General features: G+C 37.2%; 1 protein-coding gene across 1 annotated transcript in view; it reads right to left on the bottom strand.

Annotated features, from left to right (window-relative positions):
* FMR1NB (FMR1 neighbor) overlaps window positions 1-12862 on the bottom strand; it is a 51747-nt gene that overhangs the window by 5117 nt on the left and 33768 nt on the right. The window contains exon 5 of the mRNA XM_056130252.1: window positions 6006-6151. Coding sequence (XP_055986227.1) covers window positions 6006-6151 — 146 coding nt within the window. The remainder of the gene's footprint in view (window positions 1-6005; window positions 6152-12862) is intronic.

Genomic DNA, 12862 nt, shown 5'->3' with positions numbered 1-12862 from the left:
CATGAGGTACAGTTGTAGATTTACAATTTTTTGTGCTTGGGTTTCCATTATACAATGATCAAATACCCATCCCCCCACCAGTGCCCATTTTCCACCACCATGGATAATATCCCTCCCACCCCCATCCCTCCCATCCCACCCTGCCTCTGTGGCAAGGCAATCCCTTGTGTTCTCTCTCTCCTTTTGGGTGTTGTGTTCTGCAAAAGAGGCTTTGAGTGGCAAACATGTTCAGTCCATAGTCTACTTTCAACATGCATCTCCCCTCCTGGGAGGATCCTCCAAACATCCTTTATTTGGTGCTCCCTTCTCTATCTGAGCTGCCCTTTCCCCTAGAATGCCTGGCTGGCCTCTAAGTTATGGAGTAATCCTCCTGGTGTTGATCTCAGCTATTCTTGGGTATTAATCTCATATTTTGTTTCTTTATATTCCCCAGATGAATGCAATCTTTCTATGTCTATCCCTCTCTTTCTGACTCATTTCGCTTAGCATGATACTTTCCATGTTGTACCACTTGTATATAAATTTCATGACTTCATCTTTTCTAACAGCTACATAGTACTCCATTGTGTAGATGTACCAAAGTTTCTTTAACCAGTCATCTGTTCTTGGGCATAAAGAGTGCTGCAATGAACAAACAAGTGCAGATGTCACTTCGACTATACATTTTTGCCTCTCTGGGATATATTCCCAGGAATGGTATTGCTGGGTCAAATGGGAGCTCAATTTCTAATTTTTTGAGAATCGTCCATTCTGTTTTCCAGAAGGGCTGAACCAGTCGACATTCCCACCAACAGTGAAGGAGTGTCCCTTTCTTGCCACATCCGTGCCAGCATCGGTTGCTTTTGTTCTTTTGTCAAAATGGCAATACTACCGAAAGCATTGTATAAATTCAATGCAATCCCTATAAGGATAACCATGACATTCTTCAAAGAAATGGAGCAAACACTCTTGAAATTTATATGGAACAATAAGCCCCCAAGAATAGCTAAAGCAATTCTTGGGAAAAAGAAAATGGGAGGAATCAACCTCCCGAACTTCAAACTGTACTACAAAGCAGTAATAATTAAAACAGCATGGTATTGGAACAAAGGCAGAACTGCAGACCAATGGAACAGGGTTGAATACACTGACATCTCCCCTCAATCATATGATCATCTAATCTTTGATAAAGGTGCAAGAAATGTGAAGTGGAGTAAGGAAAGCCTCTTTAACAAATTGTGCTGGCATCACTGGACGGCTACATGCAAAAAAATGGGCTCAGAACTCTGCCTAACACCATGTACAAAAGTAAGATCAAAATGGATTAAAGATCTCAACATCAGACCAGAAACCATAAGGTACATTGAAGACAAAGTTGGCAAAACCCTCCATGACATTGAAGTTAATGGTATCTTCAAAGATGCCATGCCACTGGCCGAGCAAGTGAAAACAGAGATAGATAAATGGGACTATCTTAAACTAAGAAGCTTCTGCACCTCAAAAGAAACAGTGACCAAAATACAAAGACAGTCTACAGAATGGGAAAGGATATTCGCCAAATACGCATCTGACAAGGGGTTGATATCAAGGATATACAAAATACTGGTTGAACTCCACAAGAAGAAAACATCCAACCCCATCAAAAACGGGGGCAATGAAATGAACAGAAACTTTCTCAAAGAAGAAACCCAAATGGCAAAAAAGCACATGAGAAAATGCTCTACATCATTAATCATCAGGGAGATGCAGATCAAAACCACAATGAGATACCATCTCACACCTCAGAGACTGGCCCACATCCAAAGTTTCTTTAACCAGCAGTCTGTTATCGGGCACTCGGGTTTTTTCCAGATTCTATCTATTGTAAATAGTGCTGCAATAAACATACAGGTGCATAGATCATTTCTACTATACTTTTTTGCATTTCTGGGATATATTTCAGAAGTGGTATTGTTGGGTCAAATGGGAGCTTGATTTCTTGTTATAACAAAATGACAAATGGAATTATCAAAAAACAGGTAGTCAGTTATTGTTCAAGTATTGTTTTATTACATAATTCTTTTGGAAAACTTTGTGGTCATTTTTTCATTTAGCTTTCCCTAAGTGTGTATCTCAATATTTAGAAAAGCAGTATCAGATTCTTGGAGATTAGTTTTAAAAGCAACTACCTGCAGATACAAAGAGCAGGATGGTACCTGTCAGAGGTGAGGATGCTGAGTTTGGGTAAAATGGGCGCAGAGGGTCAGAAAGCACAATATCCCAGTTATAGAACAGGTATATAAATGTGTGACATGGGGACCATAGATAATAATGTACTGCATATTGAAAAACTGAAAGCCGCTAAAAGAATCTTTTGAAAGTTCACACCACAACTTTGTATAGTGACAAATGGTAGCTAGACTTATTGGGATGATCAGTTTACAGTTTATACAAATATCTAACCAACATATTGTATATCTGAAGTCAATATGATACTATAGGTAACTTACCCATAATTTTTTTCAAAAGAAACCACTTGTTTATTGAACTATGGTGATCATCACTTGTTTACTGAACTATGGTGGTCATTTGATATACAGTTTGATCTTTTTTCCAAGATTTTGATTCTCCTTGAAAGGGTCTATTTATTGCAACCAAAGTGAAGACCACCATGAACCATCTTTGTTTTTAATTACCCAATATATATCTTATTTTTATGTACCTTCAACGTGTCAGAGCACTAATCTAGGGTCCTGGAATGCATCACTGGAAAAAATACAAAAAATCTTTACCTTAACAGAGATTATATTCTGGCATAGGTAGACATATATTAAATAGCAAACATCATCAGTGTCTAAATGATACAGCATAGTCTCATATAATAAATGCTATATAAAAATATAGCAGGGTCATATTGGAATTGGAGGGCAAGTCTTTGTTGTCTGCTAAAGGTCAGCCTACAGAACTGAGTTTGCTAATTAGGGGGATTGGGTGTTTATAGAGTGCCTAGAGAGTCCTAGGCTTTTATATCAAGCCAGATCTTTCCTGCTGCACTCCACACCCACATATCTATCTACTTGTCATCTAAACTTTCATTGCCCACAGGAATACTCAAATATTACAAACTTCAAGTCATCCCAAAATGACCCATCTTCCCCTACCAAACAGCCATATTCTCATTGGCATCTCAACAAACAGTGCAATGACCTTTCTAATTGGCCCATCACCTAAAACCTGAAATCCATGCTCTTCTTTCAACCCTCCTCCACTTATTACCACACACACACTGACCAAGTCCTACTGATATTTTATATATTAAGTAGATCTCAAGTCTCTTTCTTCTTTCTTTCTTTCTTTCTTTCTTTCTTTCTTTCTTTCTTTCTTTCTTTTTTGGCTTTTTGGGTCATACCTGGTGATGCTCAAGGGTTACTCCTAGCTCTGCACTCAGGAATCACTCCTGGCGATGCTCAGAGCGCCATATGGAATGCTGGTAATCAAACCCGGGTCGACCACGTGCAAGGCAAATGCCCTACCCGCTGTACTATTGCTCCAGCCCCAAGTCTATTTATTTCTATCTAAATAGATTAAAAAAGTTCCATTTTCCTAGTCCAGGATGCCATATTTTCACCCATTATCCATTCAAAAAGCTCCTAACTGGTTCTCTGACTCAAATGTTATTCAACTCCAATTCATCACATGATAGAGTGATCTCTAAGGATATAGATGTAAACATAACACTTTTTTGCTCCAAAGCCTTCAGTTTTTCCCGTCTGACCACAGACTACAACATGCTTCTTTATTGTGGGCTATTAAGTTCTCTAATCTAACACCTAGGTAAAAGTTACTATTACCCTGAACTACTCCTGTGCTCCAAATACTCCAAATACTTGCGTGTACAAGGGCCTTCATTCATGAAACGCTCCTAGTACCAAATGGTGATTTCATGAAAATTTCTGTTAATCCATTTTACCTTTCAAAATCTGTCTATTTCTGGAATCTGAGCTACACTGCTCCTCAGATCTGCACTCGCAAAGTTGGCACCCTTGTTATGATACCCTCTCATCACTTATCTTTACCTGGATTCTTCCCTAGTGAGATTGTGCACTCCATTAAAGACAGGACAACTCTCTCTTGTTCATGACCAAGAACACAAATATTTTCTTTAAAAAGCAAACAAAGTATCAGATAGCAACAGCATTCAGTTCTGCAGAGTAAGATTATGGCCTATCTTTTTCTTTTTTTACATATCCCCACCTACCAAATTTCCTGTTTTAAACTTTATGGTGAAAAAATGCAATAAATTATAAAATTAAAACAGGAATCTTACAAGAATATATTTTACCTTTGTCCTCAAAATAATAAATGAACTGTCATTTAGAGTTAAATATACTCCCTGAACTTCCCCAAACTTTTCTGGAAAGTGAGTGACATAAAATCTTCCTTATTTAGCACCAACAGTAGTATATGTTGATAACCCACATTACAAAACATTGCTCTCTAGGGCATGAAATGCCACATAGCTTTTAAAATTTCACAGAAATAATTTAGTAAGAAGAATCCATACTCTGGTTTGATGCTCAAACAAAACATAAACTTTATTTTAAATTTTAACGTGAAGATTATAGGAACCAAATTTTATATTTTTAAAACTATTGAAAACTGAGAAGTCTTCTCTGAAACGTTTGCATCCCTCTCAGGGGGAGATCAAGTCTACAAAAGAACAAAGTAAATACGAGTTACACAACTTCCATCACAATTTGTTACAAAAGGAAATGACTATAATGAATTCTGTATATTAAATGTATTGTAACATATATTTATAGTTTGCCGGTATATCATTTTATCTAATGATGAGGCATCCTGACAAAACATACCATAACAAACACCATTTACAATGACAATTTCTGAAAAAAAAGTAAATGTTCATGCTCTAATGAATGGCTCACAGAAATCAAGTTTTGTTAGTCTAACACCATATACGTGTTCATGTGTACATATGCATACATGTACTGTACCAAATTTGTACAAAGTTATAGTGTTTATTGTGCATAACATTATGATTATATACTCATAATTACTTTGTATAAATAATTTATCATACGCATGTAAAGCTTTGCATAATGATGCCTTTTGTTTATTCTGATATGACACTTTCAATTCACCAAGTCTAAATCTCTCATTTTGCAACTTGAACTGAAGCTTAGGAAAGTTCAAGTACTTGCTCAAACAACACTGTAAAAAATGACAGAACTATAGTCTCCTGATGGGAAATTACACAAAATGCTATTCAACTCACCTTCTTCTAACTAAGACAAGAAATGAACAACTCATATTTGCGTAATGCCCTAGAATTTTCATACACCATATTGTTTAAATTACATTAAAACCTCAGCTTATATCAAGGAGCTGACAGTTTGGTACTTGCCCATGGAAATACCACAAGCTAATGACCTGAGTCCCCTGACTCCCAATCCAGTATTCTTCTCTGAAGTGTACATCCTTTCTCAGCAATCATTTTATTTTCACTTATATCTGTCACTATGATTTTGGGAATAAAAAACTCAGGTCAAGGCTATATTTTTTCCCCTCCCGTTGTTCATCGATTTGCTCGAGTGGGCCCAGTAACATCTCCATTGGAGATTTTGTTGTTACTGTGTTTGGCATATCGAATACATCACGGGTGGCTTGCCAGGCTCTGCCGTGTGGGCGAGATACTCTCGGCAGCTTGCCAGGCTCTCCGAGAGGGGCGGAGGAATCGAACTTGGGTTGGCCATGTTGGCTGCGTGCAAGGCAAACGCCCTACCGCTGTGCTATCGCTCCAGCCCGTATAATATATAGATAATTATATTATTAATATATCATATAATTCTATATATCATATAATTCTACTATATATAATTCAAAACTACTTTTCAAATCCTAGTGATAATACCATTTCAGAAACTGATATTTCTGTGGTCCACGATCCAGATATTTGTGGGAGAAAAAATAAGCATCAGCTAAATCAAGATGATAGTAAAAATATCAAATATTTGACTGTGAATTACCTTCAGGCTCTTGTTTCCTTCCATTGTCCCCTCCACCACCATCACGCATTATATACTTATTAAAAAAACGCTTCAGTTTGTTTTGTTTTTTCTTCAAATTCTTCAAAATCATACTTCCCTTTCTTCGCAGTGAATTGGCCCATTTGCTGTAACATTAAAAGTTCAAAGTGAGACCTTTTGAAGAGTAATAGACAACAATGGGAAGGTATTATTCCTGATTCATTCAGTTATCACTGTAACCATTATTATTATTTTTCTATTTAGTGTCATTTTGATCATTTGCTATTCCATAACAGGAATGCTGTATTACCTCTATCTGATGGCATCGAGGTTACCCACCTTCAAGATCCAACTTGTATTTCTTGTCTAAGAAACTTTCACTTCAAGCCATAGGGATTTTTTTCTCCACTGAACTTCAAAACTAATTAGTGGTAGTTCACATTATATTAGCATAGGTAATTTTCAAAGCACTTTCATACTTTCTGGTTTCCAACCCTCTACTTGCGCTTGAGTGGACAACAGGTGGAGGAGATCACTTAGGAGTTGACAGGCCAATGAACTTGTCTAAGTAGTATACAAACTGTATCTCCTTTAATTCTCATAACCCTATAGCACGGATACTGTGTTTTCTATATTGAAAATGACTAAATTTGGACTGACAAAGGTAAGAGAACTTATACCAGGTCACACATAGCTAATAAGTGAAATGGTAACATTTGAACTTTTAACATTCTGACTCTCAAATACAGACTCATTCCATTAAACCACAATGCATCATTAGCTATTAATGCATAATAATGACAAATACGACAGCTTTCCTATGTGCCAAGGTTGTATATAAGCACTACAGGTCCATAATCTTACTTAATCTTAATGGTGACTTGATGAGGCTGGTATGATTTTTTATCACTATCAATTTTTGATATTGGAAACTGAGCACCAAGAAGGAAAATCACTTGCCTAAAGTCAGCAGTCTTAGGCAAGTGGAGCTAGGATTTAAATACAGACCTGCCTATAGTTCAGTCTCTGACCCACTTAGTATGTCTTTCACTATCCCTCTGCCAAGCTTGGCAATAATTTTGGACAAGGGTTTTTATCTTGTAGTGATATATTCTCCAAAGAGCCTAGTATTCAATAGGAACTCAGAAAAATATTAATTGAATTTATATACTTACTAGAGAACTAAAGATAAACCAGGAAAGTAATATATGGAAGAATGAAGAATTGAGCAAGGTAAAATATATTTGCATATCTGCCAGTGTTCTGGCAGATAAGACATCCCTATCCTCAGTTCAGTGCTAGGAAGTACACAAGACAAGATGCTGGTGCCTGGATAATATTGCTGCCTATACAGTGCAACCCAATTCTTAGCATGTGGAGTCCAGAGATAGATAGGTATGCCTTTGAAATGATGGCTTTGAAGGTAATACTTTTCTCCACTAAAACTACATTACTGCATTGTCACTGAGCTCCACTAGGTAAGACAGATGTGCAATAAATAAACATCTTCTCAATTAATCATAAAAATGTCCCCAGGAATAGATGAAGTAATTGGGTGAAGATTCAAATATGTATGATTTACCTATGGTCTATTTATGATGCTGTGCTTATTAGTAACCATGGTCTCAAACTACACAGTTCTCAGTCCACTGGTGCGAGATGTATTTCAGAATGGAAAAAAAAATGGATTTTAGAAAAGCAATCTGGTCTGATACAATTGGTATATGATCCGATGGGATCTGAATCAGCAACTCATGATCAACTGAATCATAGCTATTACAACAAAATACATGGATATTTACTCTAAGCTGAAATGATGATTAGAAAATGGGTAATTTCAGGTCAGATGAGGTTTTTGTTGCCAAATGAGTTTCAAAACAAAAACCTTTAGGTTTATAGGACTTTTTTTTATAATTTATGTATTTATTGAATCACTGTGGGAAAAGTTACACAGCTTTCAGGTTTAGGTCTCAGTCATGCAAATATCAAACACATTTCCCTTTACCAATACTTATTTTTCACCACGAAGAACCCCAATAAACCCCCACCCCCCCACCCTTCCCAATGCCTGTGAGGCAGATGAATTCTAGTTAACACTCTATCTACTTTGACTAGATTCATTGTTTCGATAAAAGATGCACCATTATTATTTAGAGTTTACCCCCCCCAAATCAGACATGCTGAAAAAGCATTATGAAATGATTTGCTTTCTACAGCTAGGTTCAAGAATTAAATGATGTCACACAGCCGCGCGCGGTTTTGGATTTCTGCTATTTTACTTATTAACCCTGGAAGTATTTCTACTGAGAGTCAGATAATTAAGAGATTGGTGTCTGTGCTCTGGAGCCATGGCCGTGCCAGAGAGCCGCTCATGGGGGGCAACTGGTGACCTCGGTAGGGCGTGAAGGATGAGCCGGGAATGCCCCCCTTCCCATGAGGTTTTAGTCGCCCTGTCACCACCAGCTCATACCTGGCTTTCCACAAGGCTCCCAAGTGGCTGCCATCTTTCTTTCCAGAGGGGAGAAGGCGGAAGGGACCAACACCCTTTCCCCTCCGGGCAGACATGGTGGCATGGATTAACGCATAGTCCGTTCACTTTTCTGCTCCAAGCTGCTGGGCTCTGCATTAAGTCCTTGTGCTTCTGGAGCCGTGGCTATAGGACTTTTTGAATTTCAGACTTATAAACAACAAATCAGGGGCATACATTTTTCCAATATTCTGGTGTCTTTATTTATTATTTTAAACAATTTCAATAGCTATGTTTTCTTTATCCATCAATTTTATTTTAAAGCTAATTGTGTTCATTTCACCTTAGTAACGAAAAAAACATAGGCAGAACCCTTCATGACATTGAATCTGGAGGAATCGTTAATGATTCAATGTCATTGACAGAAAATGGAAGCAATTAAATTCTATCAAATTAAAACCTTTTGCACTGCAAAAGAAACAATGATCAGGAAACTAAGACTGACACTCCAAAGACTGGGAGAAAATAGTTGCCCACCACTAATCTGACAAAGGGTTGATATCCAAGATTTATAAAGTACTTGTAAACTTTAACAAGAAAAATTAACAATCAAAACCATCAAAAGGGGGGAGAAAAGATAAATGGAAATTTCTCAAGGAAAACATACTGATGGCCAATAGTTATATGAAAAAATACTCTGCATCAGTTGTCATCAGTTAAATGCAAGTCAAATCAATGAGATATCACCTCACACCAGTGAGACTGACATATATCTTTTTGAAAAAATCAAAGGAAGCAGCATCCACTGCTGGTGGGAATGTGTACTGGTTAAACCTTTCTGAAAAAAAAATTTGGGAACTTCTCATAAAAACTAAGAATAGATTCAGAAATACTAGTTCTTAGTATAATCCATGGGTCCCAAATCTCCATTTTAGAAAAGGCATTTGGCTCCTATGCTCATTGTAGCATTATCAATTGCCAAAATATGGAAACAAGCCAAGTTTCCAAGATCAGATGACTGGCTAATGAAATGGTCCATATATACAATGGCTATAAGAAAAGACAAAAATCATACAATTTTCTGCTATGTGGATGGATGTGGAGAGTATCATATAGAGAAAAGTAAGTTATAAGGAAAGGGACAGATAAAAGAATGATCTTTCTCATATGTAGAATATGAAGAAACATATGAAGGGAATAGCAAATGGCCAAACCCCCTCTCCCTGCGGGACTAATCATTGCCATGAGTGACCCAGCACGCCCGAGCAAGACCCTAAACATTGCCAGTGAACCAGCAAGACCCAACTAAAGGAGCAGATGCTTGTGTCCTCCCACAGGTCAGAGCAGCAGAAGACATGGTGTACCCTTAACTGGTGTCAGATAAATCAGCTCCTATATATGCCAGAAGGCCAAATCTTTGACTGCACTTTCATCAGGGCAGCCTGGATACCCCAACCACAAGAGGCCAATGGTATATTACCTCTTACTCCAATCAACATCCCTCAGAACCCCACAAGAAAGTAGCTGTGGGAGCAAGAAACAACAGAACCCTAATCAACAGAATAGCATTAAGTTTAGTCCAAAAAAAAAAGTTCCTTGAATCAACACAAGGATCCACACAATTACACAGAAACAAATTGGAAGGGAGTATATTTCATGAGCAAAGAAGAGACCACCACCCAACAAGTTCCCCCAGAGTCCTCTCCTAGCAGTGGTGAGGGGAATGATTATGGTATGTTGGAAAGAATCATCCCAACACTATCAAAGGAACCAGAACAGAACCCTACCACAGGAAGTGGACAAAGATGGGAGCTCTGACATTTCAACCAGAAACATCCACCTATATAAAACTCTGAAAAAGGAAAATGTTGAGGATGTTTAATGAGCTCAAAGAAACAATGGAATAGACAGCCAATAAAATACAGGAGAGGATATGAGAGCAGAAATGATAAAACTACAAGCAGAAATGTGAGAATTTAAAAAATGGTAGGTGAAATGAAAAAATCAGTGGAAGGCCTCAATTATAAAATTAACAGCAGATGAGAATAATGTCAGTAAGTTCCAAGATGAGATGCAAAAAACCTCCAGATAACAGCAGAAGATGGAAAAAACTCAAAATAAACAGTGGACAAGTATTTTTTCAAGAGGAACAATGTAAGAATCATCAGAGTCCCAGAGGGATAGGAAAGCAACCCCAGTGAAGAAACAACAGTCAAAGACATCATTGCCGAAAGCTCCCAGAGCTGTAGAGTACCCGCATCCAGATACCAGCTAAAAAGGATGCAAATAAAAAGACTATAAGTGATATCCTAATCAAAAGAATGAACCAGAGATAAAGATGCAATACTGAAAGCAGCAAGATCAAGTAAGGAAATTACATAGAAAGTAGCGTCTTTAACATTTACAATAGATCAAATGAGATCCTCCTGGCCCAAAGACAATGGTAGGATACAGTTAAAAAAAACCAATGAAATGAATGCCTCAACCAAGAGTGCTTTACCCAGTCAGACTTTTGTTCATAGTTGAAGGAACAATGCAAAATTTAACAGATAAACAATAGCTCAGAAACTTCATAGACTTGAAACTAACTTTAAAAGAACAGAAGGGATTATTTTAAGACAAGACAAACCCCACAAACACACCAAACTCCTACTTAAATATGGCAGAAAACTCAGTCAAAATATTCTCTCTCAATGTCAATGGTCTAAATGTACCAATAAAGAGACAGAGTGTCAAAATGGATCTAAAAGTTGAATCCCAAATTCTGCTGTCTGCAAGATACACATTTGAATAGTCAGAGAAAACAGACTCAAAGTCAAAGGTTAAAAGACAATTCTGCAAGCAAATACTTCCTCAAAAGGCTGGAGTGGCCATACTAATATCAGAAAACACAAACTTCAGGCTCAAAGAGGTTATAAGAGACAGGGTCATTTCTTAATCATCAAGGTATGCGTACATCAAGAAGAAAGAACACTCCTAAACATATACCCACCCAATCAGGGACCAGCAAAATATTTAAAACAATTGCTAATAGATTTCAAAGGGAAAACTTATAGAAACACAATAGTGCCTGGAAACTTCAATACCACTCTGCCGCTTCTTGATAGATTTACTAGACTAAAACTCAGACAGAAAATGCTGGCTTTGAGGTAAGAAATGGAAGATAGGGGGTTAGTAGATATAATAAAAGGCTTTTCATTCCCCGAAAGCCGAATATGCATTCTTCTCCAATGCACATGGAATATTCTCCAAGATAGACCACATGCTGAGCCACAGAACATACCACCAGAAAAATCAAGAAGATAGACGTTAGATCAATTATCTTCTCAGATTGTGATGTACTGAAAACAAGTTAATCACAAACAGAATCAGAGAATTAAATAAAAATCCTGAAAATTAGAAAGCTCACCACTGAATAATCAGTGGGTGAGAGGAAATCAAAGAGGAATCAAAAGATTTCTGTAAACAAATATGAATGAAGATACAAGCTACCAGAACTTGTGGGACTCAGCAAAAGCAGTGCTAAGAAGAAAGTTTATAATACTGCATTTACCAGAGACAAAGCGCCCACATAATAACTTGAATTAACAGCATAGGATCTTGATAAATGACCAACAAAATGAGTCCAAGCCAGGCAGGAAGAAGGAAAAAATAAAACTTAAGCAGAATTTAACAAATTGGAATCCCAAAACTTAATCCAAAAGTTCAATAAAACCAAAAGCTGGTTCTTTGAAACAATAGTATTGATAAACCACTAACAAAGAAAAAGAGAAAACCCTAATAAACTAAATCAGAAACGAAAGGGAGGTCAACACAACAGACACCACAATAAATTCAAAGGATCGTCAGAGATTACTTTTAAAATCTTTATGCCATGAATCAAGAGAACCAAGAAGAAATGGATAAATTTCTGGACTCCTATAACACCGTCCCCTCCCCCCACCCCAAGGCTGAACCAAGATGATCTGGAATACCCTAACAGACCTATAGCGATCAAGTAAATTGAAATGGCAATCAAAAGTCTACCCAAAAAGAAAAGGCCAGGCCCAGATGGATTCATTACTGAGTTTTTTCAAACATTTAAAGAGGAGTCACTGCTAATCCTCTTCAGGCTCTTCCAGAAAATTGAAAAAACAGAAACACTCCCAAATAGTCTTGATGAATCAAACATCATTCTGAGTCCAAAAGGAGAGAAATGACCAAAAAGGGGAATTACAGCACAATATCCTTGATGAACACAGATTCAAAGATTCTTAATAAAATACTAGCAAATACAATCCAACAATTTATAAAAAGACCATACACAATGACCAAGTGAGAATCATCTTGGGAATGAAAGGATGGTTTAACACATGCAAATAAATCAACATAATACACCACATGAATAGAA

This window comes from Sorex fumeus, unplaced genomic scaffold, assembly GCF_029834395.1.
Source record: "Sorex fumeus unplaced genomic scaffold, SorFum_2.1 ptg000075l, whole genome shotgun sequence".
Taxonomy (NCBI): Eukaryota; Metazoa; Chordata; class Mammalia; order Eulipotyphla; family Soricidae; genus Sorex; species Sorex fumeus.
The sequence above is the reverse complement of the archived record's forward strand: the minus strand, read 5'-3'. Positions and strand labels throughout refer to the sequence as shown.